Source organism: Lithobates pipiens, unplaced genomic scaffold, assembly GCF_037356315.1.
Source record: "Lithobates pipiens isolate NorthernLeopardFrog02 unplaced genomic scaffold, aLitPip1_a1.2 Scaffold_19, whole genome shotgun sequence".
NCBI lineage: Eukaryota > Metazoa > Chordata > Amphibia > Anura > Ranidae > Lithobates > Lithobates pipiens.
The window spans coordinates 554,351,003-554,366,092 of NW_027507764.1; the positions used below are offsets into that span (position 1 = coordinate 554,351,003).

A 15,090-nucleotide genomic window follows, 5' to 3' on the forward strand; every position below is an offset into this window, starting at 1 on the left:
AATATTATTCTTGATATCACTAGAAAAAAAAGCCTTTGAAAATGAGTTTGCAATAACTCCATCAGTATCACCAGCAAAGCAGCTTCATTATTATCCCATTAAAGAAGAAGAGAATTGTGCGCTGCATTTGGAGATTTCATAATTTTCCACGTCACGAATGTTAATTCTCCATCATGAACACTAGTTTACAAGACCAACCGCTTCTGCTTCCGAGCATGCTTGTTTGTACTTTGGACTTTTGTCTGACGGACTTGTGTACACACGATCGGAAAGTCGGACAACACACATTTGTTGGCAGAAAATTTGAGAACATGCCAGCCAACATTTGTTGGCGGAAAGTCCGACAACAAATGTCCGATGGAGTGTACACATGGTCGGACTTTCAAGCTCACATGGTCACCAACAAGCTCACATCCAACATTTGTTGTCGGAAGGTCATGTGTACGGGGCATTAAAATACGCAGGCAACAAACGGGTATTGTTCCAGTATGTCGGCAACAAACGGGTATTGTTCCAGTATGTCGGCAACAAACGGGTATTGTTCCAGTATGTCGGCAAGAAGTGGACAATTGTTATAATACATGGGCGACAAATAAAAAAAGTTACAATACACAGGAAACAAATAGGCAATTATTGCAATGCAGAGGCAACAAACAGGTAATTGTTACAGTACAAACAAATGTGTAAGAATCTCAGATATCATTCAAAATACTAGTTGCCTGGCTATCATGCTGATCCCTCTGGCCTCAATTATTTAGGTAACTGACCTGGAAATGTAAGCATCCAGTGAATTCAGAATGAAATCAGGGCTCCGAGTCAGCATGCCTGGTACAGATCCATGGCTGAGTACTGGATCAAATCACAGCCAGGAGACTAGCATTTTCAAAAATAGGACAACTTTGGCAACCTTCTATCTCTGTCTGAATAGTCTTTCTGTTGTTCATCTGGCTCAGTGTTTCCAATTTTGGGATGTTCTCTACATGCACGAGATCAATACATACCATGACATTAAATTACAAACCGCTGACCTGTAAAATTCTATAAACAGACCTAGCTGCCTGTCACCTTTCATTGTAGCTTTTCGTGATTTTAGATCATTGCATCCACTGGAACTTTTACAGTGACCTTTACCATTAATAGGGTATTTTATTAAGGTTACTAACATTGCTACTTGAAAATTAGGGACAAGGTTGGGGTTTGTCTGGTCATCACTCATCGGCTGATAGCTTAAGAAAAAAAAGCAATTCAAGTCAGGTTCAGGCACTATAAAGGATTCCTGGCCAGACTGCAGGCATATGGTTCTCCATGGTCTGGGGATTGCAGGGCGAGAAAACACTGAGGCAGTATGATTTTAAAGCGAAACTCCGGACAAACAGCTAATACAAAGATGAAATATGGGAGCTGTTTTACTTGTTAATCGATATGTGTTTCTGTACATCCAGTGTGGCAAATTTCACAGCTCTGCCACCAAGACCTTCTGACAGAAAATACCAAATTTTTCTGTGCTGTGGTTAAAGGGTTTGTTCATCTTTACAGAAAAAATGTAAACATGAACTAACACTGGACACCCTTCCCACCACCCTGGTCCCCACGGTACATACCTCCGGGGCTGCTGAGCTGTCAGCTCCAGAGGTCTGGGGATTTGAAATCTCTGCTCTTCTTCTCCGCCTAGTGCTTCCGGAGTTAATTGGATTGATTCACTGTGCAGGTTAAATGTGACATTAGCCACTTGCTGATCACAATACTTATATATACGTCGCGTTTTGCAAGTGGTTTACATGGATTATGACTGTAGATATCAACCATAACCCCGGTACTGTTTCTTTCTGCAGGCGGCCGGCTTTCTCATGAAACCAGTCCGAGCGGCTCATGAGCTGTGGAATGGGCTTCCCGTTCACCCAAGAATTGATCCGGCATTGCAGCCGGCTGCTCACATTGGAAATCAAAGCGTTAACACTCTTTGATTGACTCTATGGCCTTGTAGTCAAAGATCAAAAAATATATATTTTTCATCTCTTGCTTTTAACCACTTGGAAAGACGGCTATAGTGTGGGCTTAAATTGCAGGGAGGGCGTTCACGTACATGGACGTCCTCCCATGCTCGCGCTGCCCTTGCGCCCCCTGAGTCCTTGTGCCCATCGTTCCCAGCCCTTTACCACATGATCAGCTGTCAGCCAATGACACATTCCACACATTTTCCGCCAGTGCTGCTAACCAGTGCACACCAGTGCACACCAGTGCCACCTACCAGTGCCCATCAGTACTGCCAACCAGTGCCCATCAGTACTGTTAACCATTGCCACCTACCAGTGCCCACCAGTGTCACCTATCAGTGCTGCCAATCAGTGCCTCATCAGTGCCACCTATCAGTGCTGCCTATCAGTGCCACCTACCAGTGCCTATCAGTGCCCACCAGTTCCACCTATTGGTGCCCATCATTACTGCCACCTATCAGTGCCACCTCTCAGTGCCTTTCAGTACCACCTATCAGTGACCTTCAGTGCTGCCTATCAGTGCAGCCTCATCAGTGCCTCCTGAACAGTGCCCACCAGTGCCGACTTATCAGTGCCCACCAGTGCCGACTTATCAGTATCAAAAGAAAGCTCTATTTGTGTGAAAAAGATAATAAAAATGTGGTACAGTGTCGCATGACCACACAATTGTCATTCAAAGAGTGACAGCATTGAAAGCTGAAAATTGACGTGGGCAAGAAGGGGGTGTAAGTGGCCAGTAAGCAAGTGGTTAAAGGTAAAGAAGAGATTTGGGGTCTTTTTGACTGTAATCCTTGGGGGTTATTTACTAAAGGAAAATCCACTTTGCACTGCAAGTGCACTTGGAAGTAAAGTCTCTGTAGATCCGAGAGGGACATGGACGGAAAAAGCAGCATTTTAGCTTGCACATGATTGGATGATAAAATCAGCAGCTCTTCCCCTCATTTCAGATCTACCCCTTAGATTTAGAGCGACTGCACTTCCAAGTGCATTTTCAGTCCAAAGTAGATTTGCCTTTTGTAAATAGCCGCCCTTATTTCTATTACAAGGGATGTTTACATTTCGTGTAATAAGAATAAAAGTGATAAAAAAAATCAAAGCAAATAATAATAATAAAAAAAAGAATTTAAAGCGCCCTGCTCCCTCCGTGCTTGCGCGCATATGTAAACTGTGTTCGAACCACACACGCGAACGTTATAGCGAGAGCAGTAATTCTAGCACTAGACCTCCTCTGTAACTCTGAACAGGTAACCTGTTATGGAGATTTTTAAGTACCATAGTTTGTCACCATTCCATAAGCATGCACAATTTTAAAGCGAGACATGTTAAGTATCTATTTACTGTGTAACATTATCTTTCACATTATATAAAAAAAATTGGGGTAACTATTGTATTTTTTTTTTTATTCAATAAAGTGTATTTTTTTCCCCCCCAAAAAAATGCATTTCCAAAACTGCTGTGCAAATACCGTGCAACATAAAAAATTGCAATGATCGCTATTTTATTCCATAGGGTCTCTGGTAAAAAAAAAAAAAAATTATACTGCTTGGGGTTATAAGTAATTTTTCAGCAAAAAATACTGATTTATATTTGTAAACAAAAAGTGCCAGAAAAAAAATGGTCTTCTGAATGAGAGTGGAAAGAGTTTCAGCACCACGGAGAGCTCCAGTCTGTAGATTTGCGAGCCACCTTTTATTTATTCTACATGTTCACCTTTCTACGGTGACATTCAATGGCTGTCCCCATTTTCCTGGTACACATTCCCACCATAGAATGGATGTTAGTGTAAAATGCCGGAAAAATGTAGCCAGGGACTTGTTCAGACCGGCCCATACACTAAAACACTGTGGGCTGTGTAAGGACAAGGAGGGGCGGTGTGATACATTGTTACAACGCTTCGCACTGTTTACTCTTTTCTTTTTTTTAACTAATGTTACAAATTGATGCTTCATCCAAGTCCATACACCTCAGCTCATTGCGACATGTGGCATTTTTATGCACCTCACCACACCTCAAGGTTGAGTTATGGTGGGAACTGGACACATAGCAAACAATTACGGAGCTTAACACAGATAGTGTAAACAAGCCTTAAAGTGTTTGTAAACCCTTATAACACACTTTAACCTACAGGTAAACCTAGATTAAGGCTTACCTGTAGGTGCTGCAAATATCTCCTAGACCTACACGGTTTAGGAGATATTTATAATTCCCCGTACGAGGATTCCTTCTGCGCATGCACCGATCTACTCGAAATAATGTTGAATCCTGTTGAAATCATTTCGAATGCATTCGAAATTATTTCAACATGATTCGACATTATTTCAACCGCATTCGAAAATATTTTGTGACCCGAAAATAGGGATATGTTGTAGTGCTAGTACTATTGTGTTTGCATACCAAATTTGGAGTTTCTAGCTATAAGTGACCCTGAGATATGTGGCCCCACAATCGGGTCGCAAAATGTCATTCTCTGCTCTAATAACTAATAACATTTTGCGACCCGATTTTGGGGCCACATATCTCAGGGTCACTTATAGCTAGAAACCCCAAATGGTATGCAAACACAATAATACTAGCACTATAACATATCCAAATTTGAAGTGTCTAGCACCAAGTGACCTCGAGATACATGGCCCTAAAGTCGGGTCACAAAATATTTTCGAATGCGGTTGAAATAATGTCGAATCATGTTGAAATAATTTCGAATGCGGTTGAAATAATTTCGAATCATGTCGAATTCATTCGAATTCATTTGTTATATTTCTTTCATATTCGTTGTAATTTGTTATTTTTTTATTCAGACATTCGGATGCATCCGAATGTCCGAAAGATGCAAAATTCGGCCGAATTTCGATTCGTTCTGAAACGAATTGCACAAGCCTAACAGTATATGTTTGGTAGAAGTGCGGTATAGGGCAGGTATAGATGTGGTATGGGTTGAATGCATTTGGTGTCCTGCTCTGCTCTCAGTGGCTCATTCTTTGCTAGCAGTGTCAATAATGGGCCGATAGCCCTATCACTAGTTCCCAGGATGCTGCTGTGGACGCTCGCTGTAGAAGAGTGCCCTCAGTCTCACCCTGAATGTATCTTGTGATCAGCGGTGAAAAACAGAAGAGGAGTGGACACTCCAGTCTCCCTGCGGCAGCGGTGCAGGATCTGTGATGTGGGCGGTCCTGACCTGCCTCTGGGTGGCCTCAATCTCAGTTTCACGCTCACATACGCACTGGCAGTTGAATACTCTTTCCTCTGTCTCTCTTGGACGCCAACTACAAGAACTTTCCCAGGCATACCATCCCAAACTACAAATCTCAGAATTCTAAGCGCTCTGCATAGAGATCTATAGGCATAGAGCTCTATAGGCTTCATTGGCGTTAGCTCTCCCCCTACTGGCCAGAGGATAAAGAGGCTGCATAACATTAGTATCTCAGTAGAAAGTGTAAAGCAGGCCATAGATGATATGACTTTCTTCCCTGCCACCACGGATGGCAGGAAATAAAATAGCTTAATAATACCCACTGCGCTATTGTATTCTGCCACCTGGGGGGGAAGCGGGGAGCATTCCCAACTGGAAGAATGCAATGGTTACTGCAAGCGACTATAGCCGCTGGCAGTAATTGTATGTGGAGAAATCTGAAAAGTTGGTTGTGTGTTAATGTATGAATTTGGGTACAATCAGCCTGCCCATACATGGATTAAAGTTTCCATGGCCTCTGCTGAACTGGCCAAATTTCGATCTATGTATGGCCAGCTTAAAGAGTAGCTCCGCCCAACCGCCAAAAAATTAAATCAGCAGCTACACATACTGTAGCTGCTGACTTTTAATATTAGGACACTTACTTGTTTTGGAATCCAGAGATGTCAGCACCCCAGCCGATGTTTCCAACAGCTCTTGTGTGCTGCCGCCGCCCTTCGTAGTAAGGGAACCTGGCAGGGAAGCCTTTCACAGCTGGTTCCCCACTGCCCAATCCACGAAGAGCGCTGTGTTTTCTGAATGGCCCAGCGGTGGAGGAAGGAGGAGGGGAGCAAAAATTCCAGGAGGATCATGCCACAGCACAATCTCCTGGAAGTGGGGACAGGTACCTGTCAAAAACAGGTACCTGTTCCCCCAATACCCCTGAAAGGTGCCAAATGTGGCACCAGAGGGGCAGGAGTCAGATAAGCGGAGCTTCCACTTTAAGTAAACTGATTGTAAAGGGGGAAATGTCCCCTTCTCCAAACTTTTACCAGACTGAAGTGGCCTGAAAATAGGTAAGTATATACATCTTTCTTACACTGGTTAGCCAGAAAAGTGGTTACCAACCAGGAGGGAGACATTTTTAAGCCTAACTAAGATTAGCCCAGAATTTTACTTTAAGTGAACAGTCTCCATTCATTTAATAAAGTAAACATAGTATTGTTCCCTCATTGTCCTAGAGCAGTGATTCTCAACCAAGGTTCCGTGGAACCCCAGGGTTCCTCCAGAGGTTGCTAGGGATTCCTTCAGCATTGGGCAATTTCTGCTTCTCAGATAAGTTCCCGCTGACACCATTGATCTTTTTAGCTATCTGTAAGGAGGTAATTCTTCCCAATGACCACAAGTGTAAGGACCATTCTTCCCACTGACCATCACACTAATGTATCATGAGTTGTAAATTTCTAATTTTTAGCAGGGCTTCCTCAAGACCGGAGAACTATTTCAAGGGTTCCTCTGTGTTGAAAAGGTTGAGAAAGGCTGTCCTAGAGTGTTACAAAATCCACTGCAATTGGAATACTATTTGGCGGGGGTCAGCTCTCGACCAGGCTTAACTGATCTTAGTTAAGCTCAGCAGTTCAATGAACAGATATTTTGATTGCTGTTGGGCTTTGTGAGGCTTAGCAAGATTCTGTACTATCAAATCAAAGGGACAGAAAAGCTTTCCAGAAATTCACAGGAAGTGTCAGAATCCCACATTTGTTATAATCTATTTCTCTGATTTATTTCATCTGTTTACTTTTTAAAGGAAATCAATACTGTGTATATGATCATGGTAATTAGCAGTAGATGAATGTATGATGTGTTATTGATATCCTGCAGCAAAACACCTGTTCCAGTTGCGTGCCCACATGTACCAGGCTCGAGGGTTAATCGCTGCGGACAGCACCGGCCTATCAGACCCTTTTGCAAAAGTGACTTTTGTTTCGCACTGCCAGACAACAAAGGTAAAACAAAAACATAGTTCTTATGAAGTACATTCGAGTTATTAGCTGATGATAATTTTTCTCATGTGTACATGGGGTGAAGCACAGTTCTTCTCTGAATCCTTTACATATCCTGATGGGGAAGCTAAGCAAGAAGGAATAGATTGCACACTACGCTCTAAAACCCTAGTGCAGAATTTCTCAACCAAGGTCCCATGGATCCCTGGGGTTCTTCCAGAGGTTACTAGGGGTACCTTGAACAACGTCTACCTCTCAGATAAGTTTCCACCGACACCATTGATTTTTTATTTTTTTTAAATCAGATTTTATTTGAAGACAATTTTATACAGTCACGTAAGAGGTTCCAATGAGATGTTAGTCCCCAGTAAGCCATTTGAGGTACCTACCACCTTGGCCCAGTATCTCTTCAACTTGGGACATCGCCACATAAGATGGATAAGGGGTCCTGAAGAATAACTGCACCTATTATAGTACAGGTTATCTCTCACCTAAAATTGTATTTAAAAATCTGGAAGTTTTATACATCCTATGCAAAATATACACAATATTACCAACAGCTTTGAGACGCCTGACTTAACACGCACATGAACTTTAATGGCATCCCAGTCTTGGTCTGTAGGGTTCAATATTGAGTTGGCCCACCCTTTGCAGCTATAACAGCTTTAACTCTTTTTTTGCAAAGGCTGTCGACAAAGTTTAGGTTTGTGTATATGGCAATGTTTGACTATTCTTCCAGAAGCACACAATTCATCCCAGAGAGGACTCTGTGCAGGCCAGTCAAGTTCCTCCAACCCAAAATCGCTCATCCATGTCTTTATGGACCTTGCTTTGTGCACTGGTCCAAATCATTTGGTGGGGGATTATGGTGTGGGGTTGTCCATCAGGGGTTGGGCTTGGCCCCCTAGTTCCAGTGGCGGGAACTCTTAAGGCGTCAGTATACCAAGACATTTTTGACAATTACATGTTCCCAACTTTGTGGGAACAGTTTGGAGAAGGTGCAAGTTTGTGGTGGAGGAACTTGACGGGCCTGCAAAGAGTCCTGACCTTAACCCAATAGAAAACATTTGGAATGAATTAGAGCACAGACTGTGAGCCAGGCCTTCTCGTTCAAGATCAGTGCCTAACCTGAGATCTGAGTCAATCTATGAGAGGGAGAGAGAGAAAACCCATTACACAGAATGTAAGATAAATGTCATCTGTAATACTGCCTATATCCCTCTCCCATTGTGCTCTACAATGTAATAGGAATCTCAATAAGAAGTGGTCTAATAACAACATATACGTAGCAGAAATCAAACCCCTCGTAGACGCTAATGAACTTTTTAGCTATCTGTAAGGGGCTAATTCAATGACCACAAGTGTACGGAGCCAGGAAGTCGGCACTGCCCTGCGCTAATCACAGGCAGTGAGACATTGTCCCGATGTGCAGCAGCAGAGATCGGGGCAATGTCTCACTGCATCTGCCTCCAACTTCTTGGCGGGCTCTGCACGTGGAGTGTACGAACACGCCGGAGCTCATCCTTATTGCTCAGCATCAGTTTATATTGGGCCTAATGTGCCGCAACTGCAAACCAAGCTTTAACCTTAATGGCCAAATTGTACTGGTGGTGCCATCTGTCAGCTTGGCGTGGTGCATTACATTTGTTGCAGCCATGGCATGTGAACAGTCTACTCCAGCTGTATTTTAGGTGGGCAGTCGGGCCACTCGTGTGGAAGAGGCCTTGGTGTTTTAAGCTTGTTACATGTAAGGCAGTATTGTTTTATGTCACACATGTTCCTGATGTCCTAATATTGGTACTTCTGCCCCACAGGTTATTTCACAGACGCTGTCACCCACATGGAACCAGATGCTGCTATTTAACAACATCGTCCTGCATGGAGAGTTACAGGACATTGTAGATGACCCCCCAAACATTGTCATAGAGCTGTATGATGATGATGCACTGGTAAGGAATAAAGCTAATATTTACAGCGGCATTAAAACCAAAACCAATAATATAATATATTGCAGCTTACCAATCACTGGATGTGATGTGATTTGATGGCTGCATTTGTTTTCTTTTATTTTGCTTTTTCCCTCCGTTTTCACCTGGGGATCTGGCTAGTAATACACCTCCTGTATTACTGAGATAACTCTGGATGAATGAGCCCAGGAGACAGCAGCATTGCTAGTCTGGAGGGGGCGGTAGTGTTAAATGCATTAGCAGATTTAAAAACAGTAACTAAGCCAAATTCCAGCACACACTTTATAATCAGTTACAGCTAAAAAGTATTTTTTTATTTTGGGATAAAGGTTTTACGTTCATAAATAGAAGCTGAACATTGTAAGCACCCCTGCCCGTGTTAAGTGGTTTGTCTCATTTATGTTAAGTGATACATTTTGTTGGAGAGCTTGAGCTTCTCAAACACAGTACTTGCTGGCTCAATCACTAGATGAAAATAGAAAAAAGAAGGCCTCAAAAGAAAATGAATGCAGCCATCACACCAAAGAACTGGTAAGCTGCAAAATAGTAAATGTTTGCTTTTGGGTTTAATACCGCTTTAAGTGATTATTAAGTTGAGGTAGATAATGAGGTAGATTGGATTAAAATGTTAATGCATGAAAAATAATTTCACATATTACTGAATCAACCAAACGCAGTGGCGGCTGGTGTTTTTTTTTTGGGGGGGTGGCAAATAACCACCCCCCACCACCGGTTGGTCTGCAAACAACCACCCCCCCGCACTTACTTCATGGGCTGTGGGCGGGCTCCTATGGGCGGCGGACAGTGGCCAGGTTGCGGGCTCCTACGGGTAGGTAGCTGGCTCCTATGGGCAGTAGGTAGTGGCTGTGTTTGTGGCTCCTATGGGCGGTGGGCAGCGGGCAAGTTGTGGGCTCCTATGGGTGGCAGGCTTTCGCCTATGTCCTCTCTACATCACGGCGGCTTTCGCCGTGTGGCTCCTCCTTCCTTCTAGGCATTCAATAGGATCGCCTGTCCTGTCAGCCAATTGGGTGGGATCGGGGTGCCAGTGCTCTGCGCCCTTAGCCCACCCTTTCTTGAAGCCTATTAGAGCCTCTTTTAAAAAAAAAAAACACCATTGGAATCCATGGGCCGGCGCCCTGCATGTAGATCATACATGCCCCTAATGGGTGGGCCCCCAGAGACTAAAGTGCTATGTGACTTATTTTCTAAATTCCCTTGTTGCTTAGTGTAGCTGCTATGGTAGATGTTATGGAGTTTTTTCTATTCCTGGTATTTCTAGAAAAATAAAATTATATGAATGAAAAACACAAATACTGTATATGTTTCCTAATAATTTCTATATATAAATCATTCACCCAACATCCAGCCCATTTCAGCAAGAATAGGGAGGCCTCCACACAGCCCTGGACCTTTGTTGAAGTTAAAGTATAAACTAAACCTACAACAGTAAAATCAGTCTATATAATAATAATATAAAAATAATAATAAATACAGTATGCTTGTTATACTCCACATTGTAATAAAAACAAAGAAATACCAGCGCTAAAAAGTGGAAACATGTGAAACAAACAAAGAAGGGGGAGTGAAAGTCATTGGAGAGAGGCCTATACCCAGCGCAGCTGGATACAAACCATAGCTGGTAGATACGGATCAAACAATAAATACACAAAGATCCAGCACTCAATGGGTTAAGAAAGCAGTCCGCAACAGATGAAAAATAATGAATAATGAATCATTTTATTCAGACTTGCAGATGATAAAAAAAAAAAACAGTCCTGTTCGATCACAAGAAAATGAAAGGAAAAATGCTTACATAGCCACCTCTAGTCGGCTGAGCAACGGCGTTTCGCGCGCATAGGTGATAAAGCGAATGCGCGTGCAAAGTTTCGTCAAGGCAACACTAATATAGCTTACGGGGTAGTCACCACGTCCCACTATCCTCCATCATTTAGGTTTTCCATCCCCAGAAACCATTGGTAGCTTGGACAGTTACCCTAGCCTGTCAGTTCAGACCTTCCAGCAGTGAGACACACATTCTCACTGTAGTGTCCAAGCTGACGTCACTGACACACGCGGGACGGAGCTCCTTTCCATCTTCCTGCTGTATGCTGTTGCGGTTTTCATCCCCTACACGCTGGATCACCATCCACATGCCGGTGAGCACATCCTTCTGTGATTACACTACAACCCAGCAGGGGTTTATAGCTCCCCATCCCCTGTTTTCTGAAAGCTCAGACAAGCTGTATACATTATGCACTTTGGACTGATATAGAAGAGAGAGGGATACAGAAAAACAGGTGCAACTTATGAAGGTGGATTTGTTTCATCTTTATGTATCACCTGAGGTCAGTCATTTGTAAGTGTTTGCAAACACTTTAAAGCTGAAGTTTAGGTCTGAAATTCATGGCATAATTATGTTGGTCCAGCTCCCAATGAAGGTATGCATATCTCATACAGTACCTGAGTGGAAGTTGTGGAGGCTGCAAATCAATGATACCAGTCTTCTGGGTCCAATGCCGACTGGCTGCCCTTCTCTATAACAAGCGCAGGGGGTTCACATAACACCTTGTATTTTTCAATGGAATTCTCTGATTGGACAAAGTGGAGAGGTGGGGTGGGGACCAGGGGCAGCCCGTCCATTAAGGCACCGCCCCCTCTATCCACCCCGCCCCCTATATGGTTAATGGATAGACTTATGCATAGCATGAGTCTATCCATAGCTGCCGCAACCACTGGGCGCCCGAATTACAGCGGCGGGGGTCTCTTTTTGAAGCACCTGATTAGAGCCATAGGCTCTAATAGGTTTCAAAATAGGGTGGACTCTGAGTGCAGAGCATAGCAGGTGTGTTAGAAAAGCAAATGAATATTCCCTTTTCTAACACTGAATCGCCTCTCCGCCAATCAGGAAGCTTGGGTCTGTTACTTGTTTCCTGATTGGCTGATTGGTCAGGCAATCCTATTGGACATCCAGGAGGAGGGGAGGAAACGCACGGTGGATGCTACCATGATCTCAGAAGAGAAGAGGACATAAGAGATGCTGCCAGATGCCTGTCACAGCCTGATCCCCTGCCCGATGTGTCCGCCGATCCCTCATGTGCTTGCCGATGGTTTAAGTGCCCCTGGACCAGCAGACATCGGGGGAGGGGGTTTGAGGTGCTGTGGGGCACCCTCAAAATTAAAAAGAACACCAGCCACCACTGGTGGTGACGTTGCTATACAATAAAATTTAGATTTTATAATATATTACAGATCCAGCAAATAGAGCAAGACCCCATCTTCATGACTTTACCTCCTGAGTGGAGCTGGAAATCAGGATCTGAGATCTTGGTACAAATGTCCACAAGAAGTTGAGGAAATTAGCAGGAGCAACAACTAGCTCACCTTTATCTAAGGCTGAAATATCATTTTTGGTGGACTAAACGTATATAGTTGACCTCTATACTATACTGGAAAGAAGTCAGGCTGTGCTGTGTGATTGAGATTTGTAAATCTCAGGACTGGATGATTGAAAATACAAATTCTTTGGCAGGTTAAACACCGTCCATTAACTTTATGCATCTAGATATTTTTGTGGAGTTCAGACTGAATTATTTTTGAAAATGGATTTACCAAAATGTTCTAAATAAAGCAATATGACAATAATTGTTTGGTTTATTGATGTCTTTTGTGATTGAATAATTAAAACATTTTTTTAAGTAACTTTCATAAAGTATTTTAGATCCTCCATGTTAATACCTGTTCCTCCCAGTATATGTTACATGCTTACAGATTGTATTGTTTTTAACTTTCAGGGTAAACCGGAGTACATTGGATCTACTGTTGCTGCTCCATCAGTCACATTATCAGAGCAGACCTATTCTCCTGCCAAGCTGGCCTATTATCCCTTGTTCTGTGGCAACCTGTCTGGGGGAGATCTTCTAGCTGCCTTTGAATTGTTTCAGGTACGTTTTTACTTGCATACCGGACCATATTTAGATATCATGGTGCTCTACAGTCATTCAAGCAATGCTATAAGCTAAAGCTAGAATGAGATATTTGTGACAGAGCCCTGGCACCCAGCTTGGGTGCTTTCATCAAACAGTGCCTCCTGCTTGCCAAACTCTTCCAGCAGACCAAGAGTTAATACCAACCCTTTTACCTACCCGAAGCATCATACACAGATCAGATTTGTAGGTAAGACCAAAGGAATGAATATTTATTGAACAGAAATACATGTTTTTATATACTTCAAAAGTAGGACAGTCACCAATAAAACCAATATTACTCAAAACATCACACAAGGCTAATCCCATCATGTAGGAACCTCTTATGCCCCGTACACACGATCGGACTTTCCGAAGCGAAATGTCGGATGTGAGCTTGTTTCTCTGCAACCCAACAGGTATCCAGAGATGGACAGAAGAGGGAATCAAAATAAGGAAAAAGTAACCATAGTTGGTAAATACCAAGGTTAACCTTTCTTCCCTGGGCACTGGCCCACAACCATTGTCCTGTTGTAAGACCAGCTGTCTACTGACCCATAGAGGAGATATCTTCATAAAATCATGTCCATGTAGGAAGTATGAGAATGCAAACTGTAAAGAAAGGGGGCATGAAATTAATCATAATCATGTCTATGTACAGCATCCTAGCAATCCAACTTTTGTAGAATAATTAAACCCAACTGCCAAGGTACTGTATATAGTCTACAGGCGCTCTACGATTATATTTAGATGTGTCATCCCTGACAAATGCCTACAATACCAAATACTTAGCTCAAGTCTTCTCTGTGGTTTCCATAGCTGACAAATCCTTCATTTGCACAGATTCCTGAATCCGGAATCCAAAGCCTGCCTCCCATTGAGACCCCAGACCCTAGCCAAGTCTATTCCGTCCCAGCAAACATCCGTCCGGTACTAAGTAAATACAGAATAGAGGTGAGTACTCAATTCCTTTTGCTTATGAAAAACTTTGCTTACTGCATAAACAAGTCTCAGTACCTGTGTTTCCCTGCTGGTTGAATGAAAAAAAAAATACTAATGTGTGGGCTGCCTTAGGGTTCCTACTCTGGATGAAGGAGCAATAGAGACACCTTTGAACAGCAACATTGACAGTCTGGTGGTGATGGTAGTGTTAGATGCACTAGCAGATATAGAAGGACCTAACTAACAGATTAAAGCTGAACTCAAGCTAATATTATTTTAAGTAGATACAGCAACAGTTTTCTGATCATTTTTTGATCATTGTGTAGCACCCTCCTAGTGTAGAGTAGGCCCAGCTAAGCTTAGATGGGGGCCTATTTGCAAGTTCAAGTCCAAGGATCAAGTTGGGTCCGGAGAAGCCCCACTGGAGAGAGCCAGGAGGAGAGTCATTTGGTGGGAAAGAGTCCAGCTGTCCTAATGTGGTGTGAGTCTACATCTCCCTCACTAGGAAAAGCCTGGTGGATATCGGCAAGAGGCAACCGATGATCCTGCCCATAGTAATAATACTGCTTTATTTTATATAGCCCCTTTAAAGGTAGCTTTTCAAAGCGCTTTACAAAGAAAACACAAGAAATACACAGGATAAAACAAAAGAAAAAGGAACAATTATGTGAAAGCTTGTCTAAAGAAAAACGTTTTTAGATTTGATCTGAATGAGTTTAGAGAAGATGACTCTCTGATGTTCTTTGGAAGTGAAATCCAGAATTTTGGAGTAGAGAAGGAGAAGGCTCTGTCTCCCATCCAGTGTAGGCGAGTAGGAGGGACATACAGAAGACCAGAATTTGAGGAGCGTAGGTTACGAGGGAGGGAATAAGTTCATAAAAGGACAGACAGATAATGGGGTGCCAATCCATGAAGAGCCTTATAGGTGAGCAAGAGGACGCCATGCTCCCTATCCCTATCCAAGTTAATTTTTCCTATTAATAACCCAAAAAGAAACCCCTAGACTGTTCTTTGGAGTCAGTGGAAAAGTGCAGGAAATGCCAGGTGCCTGAA

The 15,090-nt window shown here is 42.9% G+C and overlaps 1 protein-coding gene across 3 annotated transcripts in view; it reads left to right on the forward strand.

The window, feature by feature from the left end:
- FER1L6 (fer-1 like family member 6) overlaps nucleotides 1–15,090 on the forward strand; it is a 276,448-nt gene that overhangs the window by 171,210 nt on the left and 90,148 nt on the right. For all 3 annotated transcript variants that reach the window (XM_077493299.1, XM_077493300.1, XM_077493301.1), the window contains exons 20-23: nucleotides 7,045–7,169; nucleotides 8,981–9,115; nucleotides 12,925–13,074; nucleotides 13,939–14,049. In XM_077493299.1, coding sequence (XP_077349425.1) covers nucleotides 7,045–7,169; nucleotides 8,981–9,115; nucleotides 12,925–13,074; nucleotides 13,939–14,049 — 521 coding nt within the window. The remainder of the gene's footprint in view (nucleotides 1–7,044; nucleotides 7,170–8,980; nucleotides 9,116–12,924; nucleotides 13,075–13,938; nucleotides 14,050–15,090) is intronic.